Below are 24238 nucleotides of genomic sequence, written 5' to 3' on the forward strand. Positions count from 1 at the left end.
TGTCTCCTAGAGATGAACGCACTTTGGTGCGAAAAGTGCAAATCAATCCCAGAACAACAGCAAAGGACCTTGTGAAGATGCTGGAGGAAACAGGTACAAAAGTATCTATATCCACAGTAAAACAAGTCCTATATCGACATAACCTGAAAGGCCGCTCAGCAAGGAAGAAGCCACTGCTCCAAAACCGCCATAAAACAGACAGACTACGGTTTGCAACTGCACATGGGGACAAATATCGTATTCGTTGGAGAAATGTCCTCTGGTCTGATGAAACAAAAATGGAACCGTTTGGCCATAATGACCATCATTCTGTTGGGAGAAAAAGGGGGAGGCTTGCAAGCCGAAGGACACCATCCCAACCGTGAAGCACGGGGGTGGCAGCATCATGTTGTGGGGTTGCTTTGCTGCAGGAGGGACTGGTGCACTTCACAAAATAGATGGCATCACGAGGCAGGAAAATTATGTGAATATATTGAAGCAACATCTCAAGACATCAGTCTTGAGTCCAAGTTAAAGCTTGGTCGCAAATGGGTCTTCCAAATGGACAATGACCCCAAGCTTGCTTCCAAAGTTGTAGCAAAATGGCTTAAGGACAACAAAGTCAAGGTATTGGAGTGGCCATCACAAAGCCCTGACCTCAATCCTATACAATATTTGTGGGCAGAACTGAAAAAGTGTGTGTCAGTAAGGAGGTCTACAAACCTGACTCAGTTACACCAGCTCTGTCAGGAGGAATGAGCCAAAATTCACCCAACTTGAGGGAAGCTTGTGGAAGGCTCCCTGAAACATTTGACCTAAGTTAAACAATTTAAAAGGCAATGCTACCAAATACCTATTGAGTGTATGTAAACTTCTGACCCACTGGGAATGTGATGAAAGAAATAAAAGCTGAAATAAATCACTCTACTATTATTCTGACATTTCACATTCTTAAAATAAAGTGGTGATCCTAACTGAACTAAAACAGGGATTTTTTACTAGGATTAAAAACCAGGAATTGTGCAAAACTGAGTTTAAATGTATTTGGCTAAGGTGTATGTAAACTTCCGACTTCAACTGTCGACCATCCCACCACAGGTAGACCATCCCACCACAGGTAGACCATCCCACCACAGGTAGACCATCCCACCACAGGTAGACCATCCCACCACAGGTAGACCATCCCACCACGGGTAAACCATCCCACCACGGGTAAACCATCCCACCACGGGTAAACCATCCCACCACGGGTAAACCATCCCACCACGGGTAAACCATCCCACCACGGGTAAACCATCCCACCACGGGTAAACCATCCCACCACGGGTAAACCATCCCACCACGGGTAAACCATCCCACCACGGGTAAACCATCCCACCACGGGTAAACCATCCCACCACGGGTAGACCATCCCACCACAGGTAGACCATCCCACCACGGGTAGACCATCCCACCACGGGTAAACCATCCCACCACAGGTAAACCATCCCACCACAGGTAGACCATCCCACCACAGGTAGACCATCCCACCACAGGTAGACCATCCCACCACAGGTAGACCATCCCACCACAGGTAGACCATCCCACCACAGGTAGACCATCCCACCACAGGTAGACCATCCCACCACAGGTAGACCATCCCACCACAGGTAGACCATCCCACCACAGGTAGACCATCCCACCACGGGTAAACCATCCCACCACGGGTAAACCATCCCACCACGGGTAGACCATCCCACCACAGGTAGACCATCCCACCACGGGTAAACCATCCCACCACGGGTAGACCATCCCACCACAGGTAGACCATCCCACCACAGGTAAACCATCCCACCACGGGTAGACCATCCCACCACAGGTAGACCATCCCACCACAGGTAGACCATCCCACCACGGGTAGACCATCCCACCACAGGTAGACCATCCCACCACAGGTAAACCATCCCACCACAGGTAAACCATCCCACCACAGGTAAACCATCCCACCACGGGTAAACCGTCCTGAGTTGTAAAATTGCAAAATATCTTCTCTCCACCCCAATGGCAAAAATGTGTTGAATTGAAGCACACTTGCTTTAAAAACTACAACATTTTATCTAAACTGTGTACAATTGCAGGAAATGTACTCTAAAATGTACATTTCTCTCCACTGTAAAGGGGATGCTTAAATGTTTTTCTCAAGCTGGTGGGGAGGGGGCAACTAAATATCACTTAGGGCCCCCAAAAGGATAGGTCCGGCTCTGACTGCATGTGTGGGTATGGATGTGGGGATAGATGTGGGTATGGATAGATGTGGGGATAGATAGATGTGGGGATAGATAGATGAGGGGATAGATAGATGTGGGGATAGATAGATGTGGGGATAGATAGATGTGGGGATAGATAGATGTGGGGATAGATAGATGAGGGGATAGATAGATGAGGGGATAGATAGATGTGGGGATCTGGGGATAGATAGATGTGGGGATAGATAGATGTGGGGATAGATAGATGTGGGGATAGATAGATGTGAGGATAGATAGATGTGAGGATAGATAGATGTGAGGATAGATAGATGTGAGGATAGATAGATGTGAGGATAGATAGATGTGGGGATAGATAGATGTGGGGATAGATAGATGTGGGGATAGATAGAGGGATAGATGAGAGGGATAGATGAGAGGGATAGATGAGGGGATAGATGAGGGATAGATGAGAGGGATAGATGAGAGGGATAGATGAGAGGGATAGATGAGAGGGATAGATGAGGGGATAGATGAGGGGATAGATGAGAGGGATAGATGAGAGGGATAGATGAGAGGGATAGATGAGAGGGATAGATGTGGGGATAGATGAGGGGATAGATGAGGGGATAGATGTGGGTGTGGGTATGGATGTGGGTGTAGATGTGGGTGTAGATGTGGGTGTAGATGTGGATGTGGGTGTGGATGTGGGTGTGGATGCGGGTGTAGATGTAGATGCGGGTGTAGATGTAGATGCGGGTGTAGATGTAGATGCGGGTGTAGATGTAGGTGTGGGTGTAGATGCAGATGTGGGTGTAGATGTAGGTGTGGGTGTAGATGTGGATGCGGGTGTGGGTGTAGATGTGGGTGTAGATGTGGGTGTGGGTGTAGATGTGGGTATGGATGTGGGTGTAGATGTGGATGTGGGTGTGGGTGTAGATGTGGATGTAGATGTGGGTGTAGATGAGGGGATAGATGTGGATGTAGATGTGGATGTAGATGTGGGTGTAGATGTGGGTGTAGATGAGGGGATAGATGTGGGTGTAGATGTGGGTGTAGATGTGGGTGTAGATGTGGATGTAGATGTGGGTGTGGATGTAGATGTGGGTGTAGATGTGGATGTGGGTGTAGATGTGGATGTGGATGTAGATGTGGGTGTAGATGTGGATGTAGATGTGGGTGTAGATGTGGATGTAGATGTGGGTGTAGATGTGGGTGTAGATGTGGGTGTAGATGTGGGTGTAGATGTGGGTGTAGATGTGGGTGTAGATGTGGATGTAGATGTGGGTGTAGATGTGGGTGTAGATGTGGGTGTAGATGTGGATGTAGATGTGGGTGTGGGGAGGCCGACCCATTTTTTGGCCCCCCTCCCCATCAAGAAGTATTAAATCCCCGTTATAGGTGACAAAGTAAAGCAGTAACGTCACATCTGTTGTCAATGGATCGCGTAAATAAACATAGTTTACCTTCGTAGCAAAGTATTCCGATGTTGTTGTTCATTTTGTCCAGGTACTGATAGCTCAACAGATCCATTTTCCTAACAAGCATTTAAAGACCAGCTTTTTTTTTGCTTCCAACCGAGTCGCAAAGAAAAAGGATTGCGACCAGAGCTCGACCACACGGAGCTGCTAAACTGCTCAGACTTCAACTCAACTTTTCTACGCGCAAATAAACTCCTCGAATCAAAGAAAAACGTTGAAAAAAAATACTTCCCGATAAAAATCCTAGGGAGTTTTTAAATAGTTGTAAAGATATAAAAAGTATTTGTTGGGACAAGAAAAGAGTGTAGCTAGCGCCAGTTGCTCCTAACCTTACAGCCAGCTGTAAAGTCGCACTGACACGCAGCAGGCTTGGCTCCGTCCGACTCCAATCTACACCCGTTTCCTCCGAGGAGACGGCGAACACTGGGCATGCTCGGTAAATCCCGGGAGAGACTCAAATGTCAGGGATTTTTTTCACAGAAGATCAGCCTTCCAAATGCAGAGCCAGGCATTGCCGGGGAGGGGAGAGTAGGAGAGGGCCGGGGAGGGGAGAGGAAAAGAGGGCAGAGAGGGTGGGAGAGAGACTAAAAACAAGGAGGGGCTACTACATCATTTGGGAGACAGGAAATAGTGTTGTCTTGACGAAAATAACATGCAATGAGAACTATATTCAGAATACATTTAACCTAGTTCCTTCTTACAAACATACGGATATTAACTGTGATTTACAGAACGGTGGTTTTCATGAAGACAGTTTGGCTACTATAATTATGTATGGTACAACTGTCCTTCAAAATCCACTTCTCAAATCTCCAAATACAACAGTTTTTCTTGTTTTGATAGGAGAGAGAGAATTTTTTTGTTGTTTTTCACTTTATATATTCACTTCGTATGTTGTCTACCTCACTTGCTTTGGCAATGTTAACACATGTTTCCCATGCCAATAAAGCCCTTGAATTGAATTGAGAAAAACAAAACAATGCCCTGGCATTACCCAAATATCTTACTATGTACAGTGATGTTGTGCTGCCCTCTAGTGGAACAGAATCACTACTTCCTAGATTATGCACCAAATTGCACACATAGACCAAATAGGCCATGTCAAGAGGGGATGTAAATCATTTCATTTGAATCATAATTCAGAGTATGGTTATTATTAGCTAATGTTATTTTTTGTTTTTGTGTGCAAACACAATATATATATATATATATATATATATTATTGTAAATAAACTTGATTGTATAAGTTTAGTATATTTCGGTTTGGTCTGTCGTGGGGTATCTGTGTTACCGTACCCTCCTATTGTTCTCTCTTGCCTGACCTTCAGCTAGAAAGGTATGTTGTCCTTGGCTCTGCTATTTTTCATTGATCATCCTTGAGATGTTTCTACAACTTGATTGGAATCCACCTGTGGTAAATTCAATTGATTGGACATGATTTGGAAAGGCACACACCTGTCTATACAAGGTCCCAAAATAAAAGCCAAGCCATGAGGTCGAAGGAATTGTAGAATCCATAGAGCTCGGAGACAGGATTGTGTCGAGGCAAAGATCTGGGGGTACCAAAAAATGTCTGCAACATTGAATGTCCCCAAGAACACAATGGCCTCTGTTAGCAATTGATGTTATTCTTTAATACACACAGACCCCAAAGCAAATCAGGTTTATTCAAAGAGGACAACTCATACAGAGGTAGATGGTCTCCCCTGTCCTCAGTGATTCTCTCCAGTGGTTCTCTCCCCAGAACAAAGGGACAGAATGTCATTTTATAACCAATTTCAGAAGACACATTTCTCCCATGTCTCTGAACCATTGACCTTATTACAGAAAAAAACACTTTCGTTATTACTTTATTGACTTCTGGTCCTTTTGACCTCTCGTCTCGGAGTTGTGTATTTGTCTTCAACATATTCAACACACCTCCATTGTTCTTAAATTTACGAACCACCAGACAAACTGAGCAATCAGGGGAGGATGGCCTTGGTCAGGGAGGTGACCAAGAACCCGATGGTCACTGACAGAGCTCTAGAGTTCCTCTGTGGAGATGGGAGAACCTTCCAGAAGGACAACCATCTATGCAGCACTCCACCAATCAGGCCTTTATGGTAGAGTGGCCAAATGGAAGCCACTCCTCAGTAAAAGGCACATGACAGCCCGCTTGATATTTGCCAAAAGACACCTAAAGGACTCTCAGACCATGAGAAACAAGATTCTCTGGTTTGATGAAACAAAGATTGAACTCCTTGGCTTGAATGCCAGGTGTCACGTCTGGAGGAAACCTGGCACCATCCGTACGGTGAAGCATGGTGGTGGCAGCATCATGGGATGTTTCTCAGCAGCAGGGACTGGGAGACTAGACAGGGTCGAGGGAAAGATGAACAGAGCAAAGAGTACAGAGAGATCCTTGATGAAAACCTGGTCCAGAGCGATCAGGACCTCAGATTGTGAACCTTTGCCCCAGTCTAACAGGACACCGACCCTAAGCACACAGCCAAGACAGCGTAGGAGTGGCGCCAGGACAACTCTCTGAATGTCATTGAGTGGCCCAGCCAGAGACCAGGCTTCAACCCGATCGATCATCTCTGGAGAGACCTGAAAATAGCTGTGCAGCGACACTCCCCATCCAACCTGACAGAGCTTGAGAAGATCTGCAGAGAAGAATGGGAGAATCTCCCCAAATGCAGGCGTGCCAAGCTTGTAGCGTCATACCTAAGAAACCTCGAGCCTGTAATCACTGCCAAAGGTGATTCAACAAAGTACTGAGTAAAGGGTCTGAATACTTATGTAAATGTCACATTTCAGTTTTTTACATTTTAAATAGTGTAAATAGTGCAATTTTAAATTGCTACATAAGACCGATTTGAGACGGTCGGTCACTTCTGAGCAATATATGATGGAAGGGAGTTGCAGGCAATAAGGGCTCTGTATAATACGAAACACTTTCTTTAATCTGTTCTGGATTCAGGGACTGTGAAGTGTGTTTCAGAGCTGTGAGTAAGTGGACTATGCAAACGATTTGAAGTGTTCCAACACATTAAAAATAAAGAAGTGATGCAGTCAGTCTCTCCTCAACTCTGAGCCAAGAGAGACTGGCAGCACAGTATTTATATCAGCCCTCTGATTACAATGAAGAGCAAGACGTGGCGCTTATTTCTGGACCAGCTGCAGCTTAACTAGGTCTTTTTTTTGCAGCACTGGACCACACGACTGGACAATAATCAAGACAAAACAAAAACTAGAGGCTGCAGGACTTGACCATATGACTGGACAATAATTAAGATAAGATAAAACTAGAGCAGGACTTGACCATATGACTGGACAATAATCAAGATAAGATAAAACTAGAGCAGGACTTGACCATATGACTGGACAATAATCAAGATAAGATAAAACTAGAGCAGGATTTGACCATATGACTGGACAATAATCAAGATAAGATAAAACTAGAGCAGGACTTGACCATATGACTGGACAATAATCAAGATAAGATAAAACTAGAGCAGGACTTGACCATATGACTGGACAATAATCAAGATAAGATAAAACTAGAGCAGGATTTGACCATATGACTGGACAATAATCAAGATAAGATAAAACTAGAGCAGGACTTGACCATATGACTGGACAATAATCAAGATAAGATAAAACTAGAGCAGGACTTGACCATATGACTGGACAATAATCAAGATAAGATAAAACTAGAGCAGAACTCTCTTTATTACGGAGAGACCTCTCCCCGTCTCTTTATTACGGAGAGACCTCTCTCCATGTCTTTATTACGGAGAGACCTCTCTCCATCTCTTTATAATGGAGAGACCTCTCCCCATCTCTTTATTATGGAGAGACCTCTCCCCATCTCTTTATTATGGAGAGAACTCTCCCCGTCTCTTTATTATGGAGAGACCTCTCCCCGTCTCTTTATTATGGAGAGACCTCTCTCCGTCTCTTTATTATGGAGAGACCTCTCCCAGTCTCTTTATTATGGAGAGACCTCTCCCCGTCTCTTTATTATGGAGAGACCTCTCCCCGTCTCTTTATTATGGAGAGACCTCTCTCCGTCTCTTTATTATGGAGAGACCTCTCTCCGTCTCTTTATTATGGAGAGACCTCTCCCCGTCTCTTTATTATGGAGACCTCTCCCCGTCTCTTTATTACGGAGAGACCTCTCCCGTCTCTTTATTACGGAGAGACCTCTCCCCGTCTCTTTATTACGGAGAGACCTCTCCCCGTCTCTTTATTACGGAGAGACCTCTCCCCGTCTCTTTATTACGGAGAGACCTCTCCCCGTCTTTTATTACGGAGAGACCTCTCCCTCTTTATTACGTCTCTTTCTTTATTACGGAGAGACCTCTCCCCGTCTCTTTATTACGGAGAGACCTCTCCCCGTCTCTTTATTACGGAGAGACCTCTCCCCGTCTCTTTATTACGGAGAGACCTCTCCCCGTCTCTTTATTACGGAGAGACCTCTCCCCGTCTCTTTATTACGGAGAGACCTCTCTCCGGAGAGACCTCTCTCCGTCTCTTTATTACGGAGAGACCTCTCTCCATCTCTTTATTACGGAGAGACCTCTCTCCATCTCTTTATTACGGAGAGACCTCTCCCCATCTCTTTATTACGGAGAGACCTCTCCCCATCTCTTTATTACGGAGAGACCTCTCCCCATCTCTTTATTACGGAGAGACCTCTCCCCATCTCTTTATTACGGAGAGACCTCTCCCCATCTCTTTATTATGGAGACGGAGAGACCTCTCCCCATCTCTTTATTATGGAGAGACCTCTCCCCATCTCTTTATTATGGAGAGACCTCTCCCCATCTCTTTATTATGGAGAGACCTCTCCCCATCTCTTTATTATGGAGAGACCTCTCCCCATCTCTTTATTATGGAGAGACCTCTCCCCATCTCTTTATTATGGAGAGACCTCTCCCCATCTTTACAACCATTGAATCTACATTGAACAAAAATATAAAAAACGCAACATGTAAAGTGTTGGTCCCATGTTAATTAATAAGGCGTATTTCTGCATATTGCACCTTTAAAAGACAGTCAGCTGGGGCCCCTTAGCAGCTGGGGGCCCCTTAGCAGCTGGGGGCCCTTTAGCAGCTGGGGGCCCTTTAGCAGCTGGGGGCCCTTTAGCAGCTGGGGGCCCTTTAGCAGCTGGGGGCCCTTTAGCAGCTGGGGCCCAATTCATTTAAACCCATAAAACATGGGCCAAGTATGCCGATGACCACTGACTCATTCTATCTGTTCAGACACACGTCTTCCCTGCAGATGTCCAGACCTGCTCTACATTACTACTAAACCTGTAGCTAACCCACAGCCCCCTCCTGACCCACAGCCCCCCTCCTAACCCACAGCCACCCCCCTCCTAACCCACAGCCACCCCAGCCCCCACCCCTGACCCACAGCCCCCCCCTCCTAACCCACAGCCTCCCCTCCTAACCCACAGCCCCAAGAACAGTGTGTGTGTGTGTGTGTGTGTGTGTGTGTGTGTGTGTGTGTGTGTGTGTGTGTGTGTGTGTGTGTGTGTGTGTGTGTGTGTGTGTGTGTGTGTGTGTGTGTGTGTGTGTGTGTGTGTGTGTGTGTGGCCATGCTTTTATTTGTAAAAACAAACCTACTAGTTGGTATTTACAGGCTGAGTGTTGCATAACTGTTAATCACCTTGGGGCAGTTACTCAACTCAGAACTAAAGGGACCATTTAACAAAACTCATTGTAGTGACTATTAGTGCTTGTATCAGTACAGTCCTGATTGTATCAGTACAGTCCAGTCCACCCTGTTTACACTACGACAGACAGTCCAGTCCAGTCCACCCTGTTTACACTACGACAGACAGTCCAGTCCAGTCCACCCTGTTTACACTACGACAGACAGTCCAGTCCACCCTGTTTACACTACGTCCACCCTGTTTACACTAGTCCTGTCCACCCTGTTTACACTACGACAGACAGTACAGTCCACCCTGTTTACACTACAGTCCACCCTGTTTAGACAGACAGTACAGTCCACCCTGTTTACACTACGACAGACAGTACAGTCCCACCCTGTTTACACTACGACAGACAGTACAGTCCACCCTGTTTACACTACAGACAGACAGTCCACCCTGTTTAGTCAGTCACCCTGTTTACACTACGACAGACAGTACAGTCCACCCTGTTTACACTACGACAGACAGTACAGTCCACCCTGTTTACACTACGACAGACAGTACAGTCCACCCTGTTTACACTACGACAGACAGACAGTCCACCCTGTTTACACTACGTCAGTCCACCCTGTTTACACTACGACAGACAGTACAGTCCACCCTGTTTACACTACGACAGACAGTACAGTCCACCCTGTTTACACTACGACAGACAGTACAGTCCACCCTGTTTACACTACGACAGACAGTACAGTCCACCCTGTTTACACTACGACAGACAGTACAGTCCACCCTGTTTACACTACGACAGACAGTACAGTCCACCCTGTTTACACTACGACAGACAGTACAGTCCACCCTGTTTACACTACGACAGACAGTACAGTCCACCCTGTTTACACTACAGACAGACAGTCCACCCTGTTTAGACAGTACAGTCCACCCTGTTTACACTACGACAGACAGTACAGTCCACCCTGTTTACACTACGACAGACAGTACAGTCCACCCTGTTTACACTACGACAGACAGTACAGTCCACCCTGTTTACACTACGACAGACAGTACAGTCCACCCTGTTTACACTACGACAGACAGTACAGTCCACCCTGTTTACACTACAGTCCACAGACAGTACAGTCCACCCTGTTTACACTACAGTCCACAGACAGTACAGTCCACCCTGTTTACCCTGTTTACACTACGACAGACAGTACAGTACAGTCCACCCTGTTTACACTACGACAGACAGTGCAGTCCACCCTGTTTACACTACGACAGACAGTGCTGTCCACCCTGTTTACACTACGACAGACAGTACAGTCCACCCTGTTTACACTACGGCAGACAGTACAGTCCACCCTGTTTACACTACGACAGACAGTACAGTCCACCCTGTTTACACTACGACAGACAGTACAGTCCACCCTGTTTACACTACGACAGACCGTACAGTCCTGTCCACCCTGTTTACACTACGACAGACCGTACAGTCCTGTCCACCCTGTTTACACTACGACAGACCGTACAGTCCACCCTGTTTACACTACAGCAGACAGTACAGTCCACCCTGTTTACACTACGACAGACCATACAGTCCACCCTGTTTACACTACGACAGACAGTACAGTCCACCCTGTTTACACTACGGCAGACCGTACAGTCCACCCTGTTTACACTACGACAGACAGTACAGTCCACCCTGTTTACACTACGACAGACCGTACAGTCCTCTCCACCCTGTTTACACTACGACAGACCGTACAGTCCTGTCCACCCCGTTTACACTATGACAGACCGTACAGTCCTGTCCACCCCGTTTAGGAAAGGGGGACACCTGGTCAGTTTAACAACAATGCATTTAACTGAAAAAAGTGTGTACAGTAAAATAATCACAGTACTGTATAGTACGGTCACAATCACTGTGTTGTTTGAAATAACTTATCAACAATCCAATCTTCCCATCTGCATAATATAATAATAATAAATGCCATTTAGCAGACGCTTTTATCCAAAGCGACTTACAGTCATGTGTGCATACATTCTACGTATGGGTGGTCCCGGGGATCGAACCCACTACCCTGGCGTTACAAGCGCCATGCTCTACCAACTGAGCTACAGGAGGACCATAAAAAGTGTTGATGTTGACGTAGGCTACTAACCTTGTTTCTCTGTTTCTCTGCCCTTAAATACATTTGTTTTATTGAACTAGGCCTGTCAGTTAAGAACAAATTATGTTTTACAATGACTGCCTGCCTGGAAACAGTGGGTTAACTGCCTTGTTCAGGGGGCAGAACGACACATTTTTTTTGACCTTGTCAGCTCGGGGATTCGATCTAGCAACTTCTTGGTGACGGCCTCAATGCTCAAACCACTCTAACCACATACAGCTGAAGTCGGAAGTTAACATACACTTATGTTGAAGTCATTAAAACTCGTTTTACAACCACTCTACAAATGTCTTGTTAACAAACTATAGTTTTGGCAAGTCGGTTAGGACATCTACTTTGTGCATGACACAAGTCATTTTTCCAACAATTGTTTACAGAAAGATTATTCCACTGTATCACAATGCCAGTGGGTCAGAAGTTTACATACACTAAGTTGACTGTGCCTTTAAACAGCTTGGAATCCAAAAAATTATGTCATGACTTTAGAAGCTTCTGATAGGCTAACTGAAATCATTTGAGTCAATTGGAGGTGGACCTGTGGATGTATTTCAAGGCCTACCTTCAAACTCAGTGCCTCTTTGCTTGACATCATGGGGAAATCAAAAGAAATCAGCCAAGACCTCAGAAACAAACTGCAGACCTCCACCAGTCTGGTTCATCATTGGAGCAATTTCCAAAAGTTCTGAAGGTACCACGTTCATCTGTACAAACACTAGTACGCAAGTATAAACACTATGGGACCACGCAGCCGTCATATCGCTCAGGAAGGAGACTGGGTCTTCCAAATGGACAATGACCCAAAGCATACTTACAAAGTTGTGGCAAAATGGCTTAAGGACAACAACGTCAAGGTATTGGAACTGAATAGTGAATAAGTGTGTGTGAGAAAGGATGCCGACAAACCTGACTCAGTTACACCAGCTCTGTTAGGAGGAATGGGACAAAATTCACCCCACTTATTGTGGCAAGCTTGTGGAAGACTCCTCGAAACATTTGACCCAAGTTAACCAATTTAAAGGGCAAAGCTAACAAGTGATAGAGGAAGGGGGAGAGCAGTGTGGGGGGCTTCAGTGTTAGTTTGGTTTAAGGGAGGTGGGAGATGAGGGGGGCTTCAGTGTTAGTTTGGTTTTAGGTGGGAGATGAGGGGGGGGGGGGGTGAGGCCTTCAGTGTTAGTTTGGGTTAAGGGAGGTGGGAGATGCCTTCAGTGTTAGTTTGGACTAGGTATGTTGTATAGAGGTAACCTGATATTTCCTACTGTTGGGTGGCGATGTATCAAATCAAATTTATTTCTATAGCCCTTCGTACATCAGTTGATATCTCAAAGTGCTGTACAGAAACCCAGCCTAAAACCCCAAACAGCAAACAATGCAGGTGTAAAATCAAGTATCTAGCCCTGTCTCTCACAAAAACCAGGTGGAGGGTGGAACAAAGAACCTCGGTGACAGTTACATCGCTGAGGAACAACAGGGGAGCAGAAACAAAGAGTAACAATACACAGCAACTCATGGAAAGGACAGCACTTTGTTTAGAACAAAAAATGACAATACATTGTTTTTTTAAAGCACTGGCATTTCAGTCAGAGCATATTCTAAACAGCATCGTTTGGATTGTGTGGGAGACTCAAGTATGGTTCAACCAAATACAAGTGGTGTTTAGTAACTCAGTCGGACATAGCTCCGGACCAGACAGACACACGACAACACACACACATCCAATCACATTAAAATACAAGTGGTGTTTAGTAACTCAGTCAGATATAGCTCCGGACCAGAAAAACACACGACAACACACACACATCCAATCACATTAAAATACAAGTGGTGTTTAGTAACTCAGTCAGATATAGCTCCGGACCAGACAGACACACGACAACACACACACATCCAATCACATTCTATCTGCCACATGTGCCGTAAACAACAGGTGTAGACGAACAGGGAAACTATTACTTAAGGGTCCTTTCCCAACAATGCAGAGTTGAGATAAAACATTTCATAACTCAATTTCAATAGTGACAAGGAATAAATGCAAAATAAATAACGAGTAAAAGAAACATGGCTATATACAGGAAGTACCAGGTAATAACATGGCTATATACAGGAAGTACCAGGTAATAACATGGCTATATACAGGAAGTACCAGGTAATAACATGGCTATATACAGGAAGTACCAGGTAATAACATGGCTATATACAGGAAGTACCAGGTAATAACATGGCTATATACAGGAAGTACCAGGTAATAACATGGCTATATACAGGAAGTACCAGGTAATAACATGGCTATATACAGGAAGTACCACAGAAGTGGTACATAAGTGTGATTGACTTGGAGTTACATTGTGTTGTTTAAGTGTTCCCTTTATTTTTTTGAGTAGTGTATATATAAATACCTAGTTAAATAAAGGGTTAGGGTTATATATATATATACATACCTGGTTAAATAAAGGGTAAATATTTTGTTTTATAATAATAGCAGGCATTTAGCACGTCTGGTAGACATACTGGGCAGCTCGCGGCTGGGTTTCCCTAGGTAATCCATGATAGTTGCCCCTCAGAGGTGCATGCTTAGTCCCCTCCTGTACCCATGACTGCATGGCCATGCACGACTCCAACACCATCATTAAGTTAGCCGACGACACGACGGTGGTTGGTCTGGTTTTCAACCTTCCCAAGTTCTGTCATGTCACCCTGTTCCACACTCCACTGGCTTCCAGTTGAAGCTTGCATCCACTACATGACCACATAACAGCAAGAGGAACTGTCCCTCCCTGCCCCAAACCCTACACAGAGCACTCCCGTTCTGCAACCTTAGGTCTCTTGGCCCTCCCACCCCTACAGTGGGGCAGCTCCTGCTCAGCCCAGTCCAAGCTCTTTCTCTGTCCTGGCACCACAATGGTGGAACCAGCTTCCCCCTGAAGCTAGGACAGCAGTGTCCCTGCACTACTTCCAAAACATCTGAAAGCCTACCTCAATAAACTGTACCTTAAATAATCCCCCTCACCTTGATCCACAGTGATAGGTGGTTGTACCACCTAGCCATCTTAAGATGAATGCAGTAACTAAGTCGCTCTGTATAAGAGCATCTGCTAAATGACTAACATGTAAAAATGTAAATGTATAGGGAGTAGGTCAGAAACCTGGCAATGTGGTGGACCAAGGAGCTGATAGTGGACTACAGGAAACGGAGGACCGAGCAAGACCCCATTCACATCGACAGGGCTGTAGTGGAGCTGGTCGAGTGCTTCAAGTTCCTTGGCGTCCACTATCATGGTCCAAACACGAGGGCATGGCAACTGCTCAGCATGCGACCGCAAGGCTCTACAGAGGTTAGTGTGTACTGCCCAGTACATCAGAGGGGTCAAGGTTCCTGCCATCCAGGAGCTCTATACCAGGCGGTGTCAGAAGAAGGCTCTAAAAATGTTCAAAGACTCCAGCCACCGAAGTCATAGACCGTTCTCTCTGCTACCACACGGGAAAGAGGTACCGGAGCGCCAAGTCTAAACCGCTTCTACCCCCAAGCCATAAGACTGCTGAAAAGTTGGCAATATCATTGACCCCATATATATGTCGTCTCTTTGGCTATGCTGGATTAAGTGATATGACATTCTATGAAATCATTTCAACGTAATTAATATCACCTGATTGAGCTAATCATGAAAATGTAATTAACTACAGAGTCGGGCACCACAAAATAATATTTATAGAGCTGCTATCTTCCGAATAAACTCTTAAAGACCTAGTAATATTTTACATCAATAGCAGTCAATAGCAATCGTCACCTTAATTCAATCTCACCTGAAAGTTGTAAATTCTTAGTTATCTGCAAGAACCCTGGATAACAATTTGAATCAGCAATGCAAAATTGGGTTTAATTGTTTATTTACTAAATACCCAACTAATCACACAGAATTACATATCCAAGGAATGAATCATGCCTAGATAATTCTTTACATCATAGGAAAGCGTCCCTAGCGGGCTGGTTACACAAAAGAAAAGGGTCCGGGTTTAGTGAAGGAGCGGGAAGACTGAGGAACAAAGGGAAGAAGGTGTGCTATCGTAAATACAGTATCTTATGCATTCTAAATTACCACCCATTTGGAAAAGGAAAATGGGTGTGTTTCATAGTTTTCAACCTCTGTCTCTTCATGTGGGCGGGCCACTAAGTGAGCAGCCCTATCTTATGAAAACCCAAATCTCACATTTTAGAAGCTAAAATCACATTTCATCCCCTCACAAATAATTTCATATTCAAACATTTAAATTGAACAACAATTACATGTGAATCCGATAACTCTGATGTGTAGACTTTCCACTGTAGAGTTTATGTCATCTTATCATTGATGAGAATGTCTCAGATGACAACCTGACTGACATCATATTCATTAAGTACCACCGCATATGTTCAACTGGTCGGATTACCAGAATATAGTTAATTTCCCCCCGGACCTTCTGATGTTCCCAGAATCTCTATGTTTTGCAAATGTAACCTCAGTTGGGTAGAGACACTGTACTATAATAATATAATATAATATAATAAATAATATATATGCCATTTAGCAGACGCTTTTATCCAAAGCGACTTACAGTCATGTGTGCATACATTCTACGTACTGTCTGTCGTAGTGTAAACAGGGTGGACTGTACTGTCTGTCGTAGTGTAAACAGGGTGGACTGTACTGTCTGTCGTAGTGTAAACAGGGTGGATTGTACTGTTTGTCCACCCTATTTATGACTGTCATAAACCTACCCCCCCCAGGCCAACGTCACGACAAAATATACATATTTTACTGCCTCCCTTGCACAGGCGTCATGTACACTCACTGGTCTCGATTAATGTTGAATAAAAATGTGAAAGTGTATTTCAGATTATAGACAGAATCCAAATTCTAAAGCACACTACAAGGAGTATAATGACGCCAAGATGTCTGTATGTTTGGTTTAAATGATGCTTGCATCGTGATTTTCAACAACAACAAAAAAAAGTTTAATACAAATGTAAAGCATGTCAAACATTCTTCCTCCCAATGAAGTTTTGCCAAGAATTGCCAGGACATTCCGAGATACCCCCCCAAAAAAGTGTGTCATGCTGCCGTTGAGTCGCCCATACTGAGTGGTATCAGACAGACAGACAGACAAGCAGACCTGGGTTCCAGTGCACATACTGGTACTTAAAAGTTCACATGTTTATGAATCCAGGTCTGCAGGCAGACTGGCAGGTAGATGGTGGAACGTGCCATCACGTCAGAGTTGGGATATACTGCAATGGCACAGGTCAATAGGTAAAAGTTGAGGTACAATATATTTTATATATTGAACAAAAATATAAAACGCAATAATGTCAAAGATATTACTGAGCTACGATTCATAAAAGGAAATCAGTCAATTGAAATAAATTAATTTGGCCCTAATCTATATATTTCACATGACTGGGCAGGGGTGCAGCCATGCGTGGGCCTGGCTCCGACTGGGAAGCCAGGCCAAGACAGAAACGGCAAAGGAGAAATTAATCATGGGACTTTGTTGCATTTGTATTTTTGCTCAGTATAGAAATCCAATTAACAGAGCTGAAGTGATTCCTTATTCTACATACCAGAGAGGCATGTTTTGTCTTGATAATATATTTCTAACTGAAGGTTGACTGGTTAGGACACTTCCACACAGGAAAAATGTTGCTGTGTGTTGTGTTACACCAGGGAAACAATGAACAGAAAACCTCCCCTTAGTCTTAGACAGGAAAGAATAACATCGGACTTCCTTGGAAACAGACATGTTCTTTCCCTGACAACACTACAGCCCTCCATTTTATACAGCCAGAAGTGACAACACTGTTTAGGCTATAGTCACAGAGCAGCTGGAATAACTAGAGTGTTGTACTTTGGGGGATTCCAGCACACATACAACAACCTCACTGTAAACGCTGATCATACAAAAGAAAACACAGGAACTTGTATTGTGCCCATGGGTTTACTTATAGGGAATAGTGACAGTATCCTGACTGATCCAGATAGTGCAGTGTAGCATAACAGGGTAGCAATGTAGCAGTGTAACTTAACAGTATAGCAATGTAGCAGTGTAACTTAACAGTATAGCAATGTAGCATAGCAGTATAGCAATGTAGCAGTGTAACATAACAGTATAGCAATGTAGCAGTGTAACTTAACAGTATAGCAATGTAGCATAGCAGTATAGCAATGTAGCATAGCAGTATAGCATAGTGTAGCAGTATAGAAGTATAGCAGCATAGCAGCATAGCAGTATAGCATAGTGTAGCAGTATAGCATAGTGTAGCAGTATAAGAGTATAGCATAGTATAGCATAGTATAGCAGTATAGCATCGTATAGCAGTATAGCATAGTGTAGCAGTATAACATAGTGTAGCATAGTATAGCAGTATAACAGTATAACAGTATAGCATAGTGTAGCAGTATATCATAGTGTAGCAGTATATCAGTGTAGCAGTATATCATAGTATAGCAGTATAACAGTATAGCATAGTGTAGCAGTATAGCATAGTGTAGCAGTATAGCATAGTGTAGCAGTATAGCATAGTGTAGCAGTATAGCAGTATAGCATAGTGTAGCAGTATAGCATAGTGTAGCAGTATAGCATAGTGTAGCAGTATAGAAGTATAGTGTAGCATAGTGTAGCATAGTGTAGCAGTATAACAGTATAGCATAGTATAACAGTACAGCATAGTATAACAGTATAGCATAGTGTAGCAGTATAGCATAGTGTAGCAGTATAGCATAGTATAGCAGTATAGCTTAGTGTAGCAGTATAACATAGTATAACAGTATAGCATAGTATAGCAGTATAACAGTATAGCATAGTATAGCAGTATAACATAGTGTAGCAGCATAGCATAGTGTAGCAGTATAGCATAGTGTAGCAGTACAGCATAGTGTAGCAGTATAACAGTATAGCATAGTATTGCAGTATAGCATAGTGTAGCAGTATAGCATAGTGTAGCAGTATAGCATAGTGTAGCAGTATAGCATAGTGTAGCAGTATAGCATAGTTTAGCAGTATAGCATAGTGTAGTGTAGCAGTATAGCATAGTGTAGCAGTATAGCATAGTGTAGCAGTATAGCATAGTATAGCAGTATAGTATAGCAGCATAGCAGTATAGCATAGTGTAGCAGTATAACATAGTATAGCAGTATAGCATAGTATAGCAGTATAGCATAGTGTAGCAGTATAACATAGTATAACAGTATAGCATAGTATAGCAGTATAACAGTATAGCATAGTATAGCAGTATAACATAGTGTAGCAGTATAGCATAGTGTAGCAGTATAGCATAGTATTGCAGTATAGCATAGTGTAGCAGTATTGCATAGTGTAGCAGTATATAGTGTAGCAGTATAGCATAGTGTAGCAGTATAGCATAGTGTAGCAGTATAGCGTAGTATAGCAGTATAGCGTAGTGTAGCAGTATAGCATAGTGTAGAAGTATAGCATAGTGTAGCAGTATAGCATAGTGTAGCAGTATAGCATAGTGTAGCAGTATAGCATAGTAAAGCAGTATAGTATAGTGTAGTGTAGCAGTATAGCATAGTATAGCAGTCTAGCATAGTGTAGCAGTATAGCATAGTGTAGCAGTATAGTGTAGCAGTATAGCATAGTGTAGCAGTGTAGCACAGTGTAGCATAGTGTAGCACAGTGTAGCAGTATAGCACAGTGTAGCAGTATAGCACAGTGTAGCAGTATAGCACAGTGTAGCAGTATAGCACAGTGTAGCAGTATAGCACAGTGTAGCAGTATAGCATAGTGTAGCAGTATAGCATAGTGTAGCAGTATAGTGTAGCAGTATAGTGTAGCAGTATAGCATAGTGTAGCAGTGTAGCATAATGTAGCAGTATAGCATAATGTAGCAGTATAGCACAGTGTAGCAGTATAGCACAGTGTAGCAGTATAGCATAGTGTAGCAGTATAGCATAGTGTAGCAGTATAGCATAGTGTAGCAGTATAGCATAGTGTAGCAGTATAGTGTAGCAGTATAGTGTAGCAGTATAGCATAGTGTAGCAGTGTAGCATAATGTAGCAGTATAGCATAATGTAGCAGTATAGCACAGTGTAGCAGTATAGCACAGTGTAGCAGTATAGCATAGTGTAGCAGTATAGCATAGTGTAGCAGTATAGCATAGTGTAGCAGTATAGCATAGTGTAGCAGTGTAGCATAGTGTAGCAGTGTAGCATAATGTAGCAGTATAGCACAGTGTAGCAGTATAGCACAGTGTAGCAGTATAGCACAGTGTAGCAGTATAGCACAGTGTAGCAGTATAGCACAGTGTAGCAGTATAGCATAGTGTAGCAGTATAGCACAGTGTAGCAGTATAGCATAGTGTAGCAGTATAGCACAGTGTAGCAGTATAGCACAGTGTAGCAGTATAGCACAGTGTAGCAGTATAGCATAGTGTAGCAGTATAGCACAGTGTAGCAGTATAGCAGCGTAGCAGTATAGCAGCATAGCAGTATATCATAGTATAGCAGTATAGCATAGTGTAGCAGTAAAGCATAGTGTAGCAGTATAGTGTAGCAGTATAGCATAGTGTAGCAGTATAGCATAGTAAAGTAGTGTAGTGTAGCAGTATAGCATAGTGTAGCAGTGTAGTATAGTGTAGCATAGTGTAGCAGTATAGCATAGTGTAGCAGTATAGCATAGTGTAGCAGTATAGCACAGTGTAGTATAGCACAGTGTAGTATAGCACAGTGTAGCAGTATAGCATAGTGTAGCAGTATAGCACAGTGTAGCAGTATAGCAGCGTAGCAGTATAGCAGCATAGCAGTATATCATAGTATAGCAGTATAGCATAGTGTAGCAGTAAAGCATAGTGTAGCAGTAAAGCATAGTGTAGCAGTATAGTGTAGCAGTATAGCATAGTGTAGCAGTATAGCATAGTGTAGCAGTATAGTGTAGCAGTATAGCATAGTGTAGCAGTGTAGTATAGTGTAGCATAGTGTAGCAGTATAGCATAGTGTAGCAGTATAGCATAGTGTAGCAGTGTAGCAGTATAGCATAGTGTAGCAGTATAGCATAGTGTAGCAGTAGCAGTATAAAGCATAGTGTAGCAGTATAGCATAGTGTAGCAGTATAGCACAGTGTAGCAGTATAGCACAGTGTAGCAGTATAGCACAGTGTAGCAGTATAGCACAGTGTAGCAGTATAGCACAGTGTAGCAGTATAGCACAGTGTAGCAGTATAGCATAGTATAGTATAGTGTAGCAGTATAGCACAGTGTAGCAGTATAGCGTAGTATAGCAGTATAGCATAGTGTAGCAGTATAGCACAGTGTAGCAGTATAGCAGCATAGTGCAGCATAGCAGTATATCATAGTATAGCAGTATAGCATAGTGTAGCAGTATAGCATAGTGTAGCAGTATAGCACAGTGTAGCAGTATAGCACAGTGTAGCAGTATAGCACAGTGTAGCAGTATAGCACAGTGTAGCAGTATAGCACAGTGTAGCAGTATAGCACAGTGTAGCAGTATAGCACAGTGTAGCAGTATAGCACAGTGTAGCAGTATAGCACAGTGTAGCAGTATAGCACAGCGTAGCAGTATAGCACAGTGTAGCAGTATAGTGTAGCAGTATAGCATAGTGTAGCAGTATAGCATAGTATAGTATAGTGTAGCAGTATAGCACAGTGTAGCAGTATAGCACAGTGTAGCAGTATAGCATAGTGTAGCAGTATAGCACAGTGTAGCAGTATAGCAGCATAGCAGTATAGCAGCATAGCAGTATATCATAGTATAGCAGTATAGCATAGTGTAGCAGTATAGCATAGTGTAGCAGTATAGCACAGTGTAGCAGTATAGCACAGTGTAGCAGTATAGCACAGTGTAGCAGTATAGCACAGTGTAGCAGTATAGCACAGTGTAGCAGTATAGCACAGTGTAGCAGTATAGCACAGTGTAGCAGTATAGCACAGTGTAGCAGTATAGCACAGTGTAGCAGTATAGCATAGTGTAGCAGTATAGTGTAGCAGTATAGTGTAGCAGTATAGCATAGTGTAGCAGTGTAGCATAGTGTAGCAGTATAGCACAGTGTAGCAGTATAGCATAGTGTAGCAGTATAGCATAGTGTAGCAGTATAGCATAGTGTAGCGTAGTGTAGCAGTATAGCATAGTGTAGCAGTATAGCATAGTGTAGCAGTATAGCATAGTGTAGCAGTATAGCATAGTGTAGCAGTATAGTGTAGCAGTATAGCATAGTGTAGCAGTATAGCATAGTGTAGCAGTATAGCACAGTGTAGCAGTATAGCACAGTGTAGCAGTATAGCACAGTGTAGCAGTATAGCACAGTGTAGCAGTATAGCACAGTGTAGCAGTATAGCACAGTGTAGCAGTATAGCAGTATAGCACAGTGTAGCAGTATAGCACAGTGTAGCAGTATAGCACAGTGTAGCAGTATAGCACAATGTAGCAGTATAGCGTAGTATAGCAGTATAGCATAGTGTAGCAGTATAGCACAGTGTAGCAGTATAGCACAGTGTAGCAGTATAGCACAGTGTAGCAGTATAGCACAGTGTAGCAGTATAGCACAGTGTAGCAGTATAGCACAGTGTAGCAGTATAGCACAGCGTAGCAGTATAGTGTAGCAGTATAGTGTAGCAGTATAGCATAGTGTAGCAGTATAGCATAGTATAGTATAGTGTAGCAGTATAGCACAGTGTAGCAGTATAGCACAGTGTAGCAGTATAGCATAGTGTAGCAGTATAGCACAGTGTAGCAGTAGTAGCAGTATAGCAGCATAGCAGTATATCATAGTATAGCAGTATAGCATAGTGTAGCAGTATAGCATAGTGTAGCAGTATAGCACAGTGTAGCAGTATAGCACAGTGTAGCAGTATAGCACAGTGTAGCAGTATAGCACAGTGTAGCAGTATAGCACAGTGTAGCAGTATAGCACAGTGTAGCAGTATAGCATAGTGTAGCAGTATAGTGTAGCAGTATAGTGTAGCAGTATAGCATAGTGTAGCAGTGTAGCATAGTGTAGCAGTATAGCACAGTGTAGCAGTATAGCATAGTGTAGCAGTATAGCATAGTGTAGCAGTATAGCATAGTGTAGCGTAGTGTAGCAGTATAGCATAGTGTAGCAGTATAGCATAGTGTAGCAGTATAGCATAGTGTAGCAGTATAGCATAGTGTAGCAGTATAGTGTAGCAGTATAGCATAGTGTAGCAGTATAGCATAGTGTAGCAGTATAGCACAGTGTAGCAGTATAGCACAGTGTAGCAGTATAGCACAGTGTAGCAGTATAGCACAGTGTAGCAGTATAGCACAGTGTAGCAGTATAGCATAGTGTAGCAGTATAGCACAGTGTAGCAGTATAGCACAGTGTAGCAGTATAGCACAGTGTAGCAGTATAGCAGTATAACAGTATAGCATAGTATAGCAGTATAACATAGTGTAGCAGTATAGCATAGTGTAGCAGTATAGCATAGTATTGCAGTATAGCATAGTGTAGCAGTATTGCATAGTGTAGCAGTATAGCATAGTGTAGCAGTATAGCATAGTGTAGCAGTATAGCATAGTGTAGCAGTATAGCGTAGTATAGCAGTATAGCGTAGTGTAGCAGTATAGCATAGTGTAGAAGTATAGCATAGTGTAGCAGTATAGCATAGTGTAGCAGTATAGCATAGTGTAGCAGTATAGCATAGTAAAGCAGTATAGTATAGTGTAGTGTAGCAGTATAGCATAGTATAGCAGTCTAGCATAGTGTAGCAGTATAGCATAGTGTAGCAGTATAGTGTAGCAGTATAGCATAGTGTAGCAGTGTAGCACAGTGTAGCATAGTGTAGCACAGTGTAGCAGTATAGCACAGTGTAGCAGTATAGCACAGTGTAGCAGTATAGCACAGTGTAGCAGTATAGCACAGTGTAGCAGTATAGCACAGTGTAGCAGTATAGCACAGTGTAGCAGTATAGCATAGTGTAGCAGTATAGTGTAGCAGTATAGTGTAGCAGTATAGCATAGTGTAGCAGTGTAGCATAGTGTAGCAGTGTAGCATAGTGTAGCAGTGTAGCATAATGTAGCAGTATAGCATAATGTAGCAGTATAGCACAGTGTAGCAGTATAGCACAGTGTAGCAGTATAGCATAGTGTAGCAGTATAGCATAGTGTAGCAGTATAGCATAGTGTAGCAGTATAGCATAGTGTAGCAGTGTAGCATAGTGTAGCAGTGTAGCATAATGTAGCAGTATAGCACAGTGTAGCAGTATAGCACAGTGTAGCAGTATAGCACAGTGTAGCAGTATAGCACAGTGTAGCAGTATAGCACAGTGTAGCAGTATAGCACAGTGTAGCAGTATAGCATAGTGTAGCAGTATAGCACAGTGTAGCAGTATAGCACAGTGTAGCAGTATAGCACAGTGTAGCAGTATAGCACAGTGTAGCAGTATAGCACAGTGTAGCAGTATAGCACAGTGTAGCAGTATAGCATAGTGTAGCAGTATAGCACAGTGTAGCAGTATAGCAGCGTAGCAGTATAGCAGCATAGCAGTATATCATAGTATAGCAGTATAGCATAGTGTAGCAGTAAAGCATAGTGTAGCAGTATAGTGTAGCAGTATAGCATAGTGTAGCAGTATAGCATAGTAAAGTAGTGTAGTGTAGCAGTATAGCAGTATAGCATAGTATAGCAGTCTAGCATAGTGTAGCAGTATAGCATAGTGTAGCAGTATAGCATAGTGTAGCAGTGTAGCAGTATAGCATAGTGTAGCAGTATAG

General features: G+C 43.3%; 1 protein-coding gene across 2 annotated transcripts in view; it reads right to left on the minus strand.

Annotated features, from left to right (window-relative positions):
• The window catches only part of LOC124004070 (transcription cofactor vestigial-like protein 4), a 95075-nt gene that overhangs the window by 59167 nt on the left and 11670 nt on the right, over window positions 1-24238 (minus strand). Inside the window, exon 1 of one of the 2 annotated variants that reach the window (XM_046312846.1) lies at window positions 3668-4175. The exons of the other annotated variant lie outside the window; for it this stretch is intronic. Within the exon in view, the coding sequence (XP_046168802.1) occupies window positions 3668-3749 (82 nt within the window). The 5' untranslated portion in view covers window positions 3750-4175. Of the gene's footprint in view, window positions 1-3667; window positions 4176-24238 lie in introns of those variants that run through there. 2 annotated transcript variants of the gene reach the window in all.

Source organism: Oncorhynchus gorbuscha, linkage group LG18, assembly GCF_021184085.1.
Source record: "Oncorhynchus gorbuscha isolate QuinsamMale2020 ecotype Even-year linkage group LG18, OgorEven_v1.0, whole genome shotgun sequence".
NCBI lineage: Eukaryota > Metazoa > Chordata > Actinopteri > Salmoniformes > Salmonidae > Oncorhynchus > Oncorhynchus gorbuscha.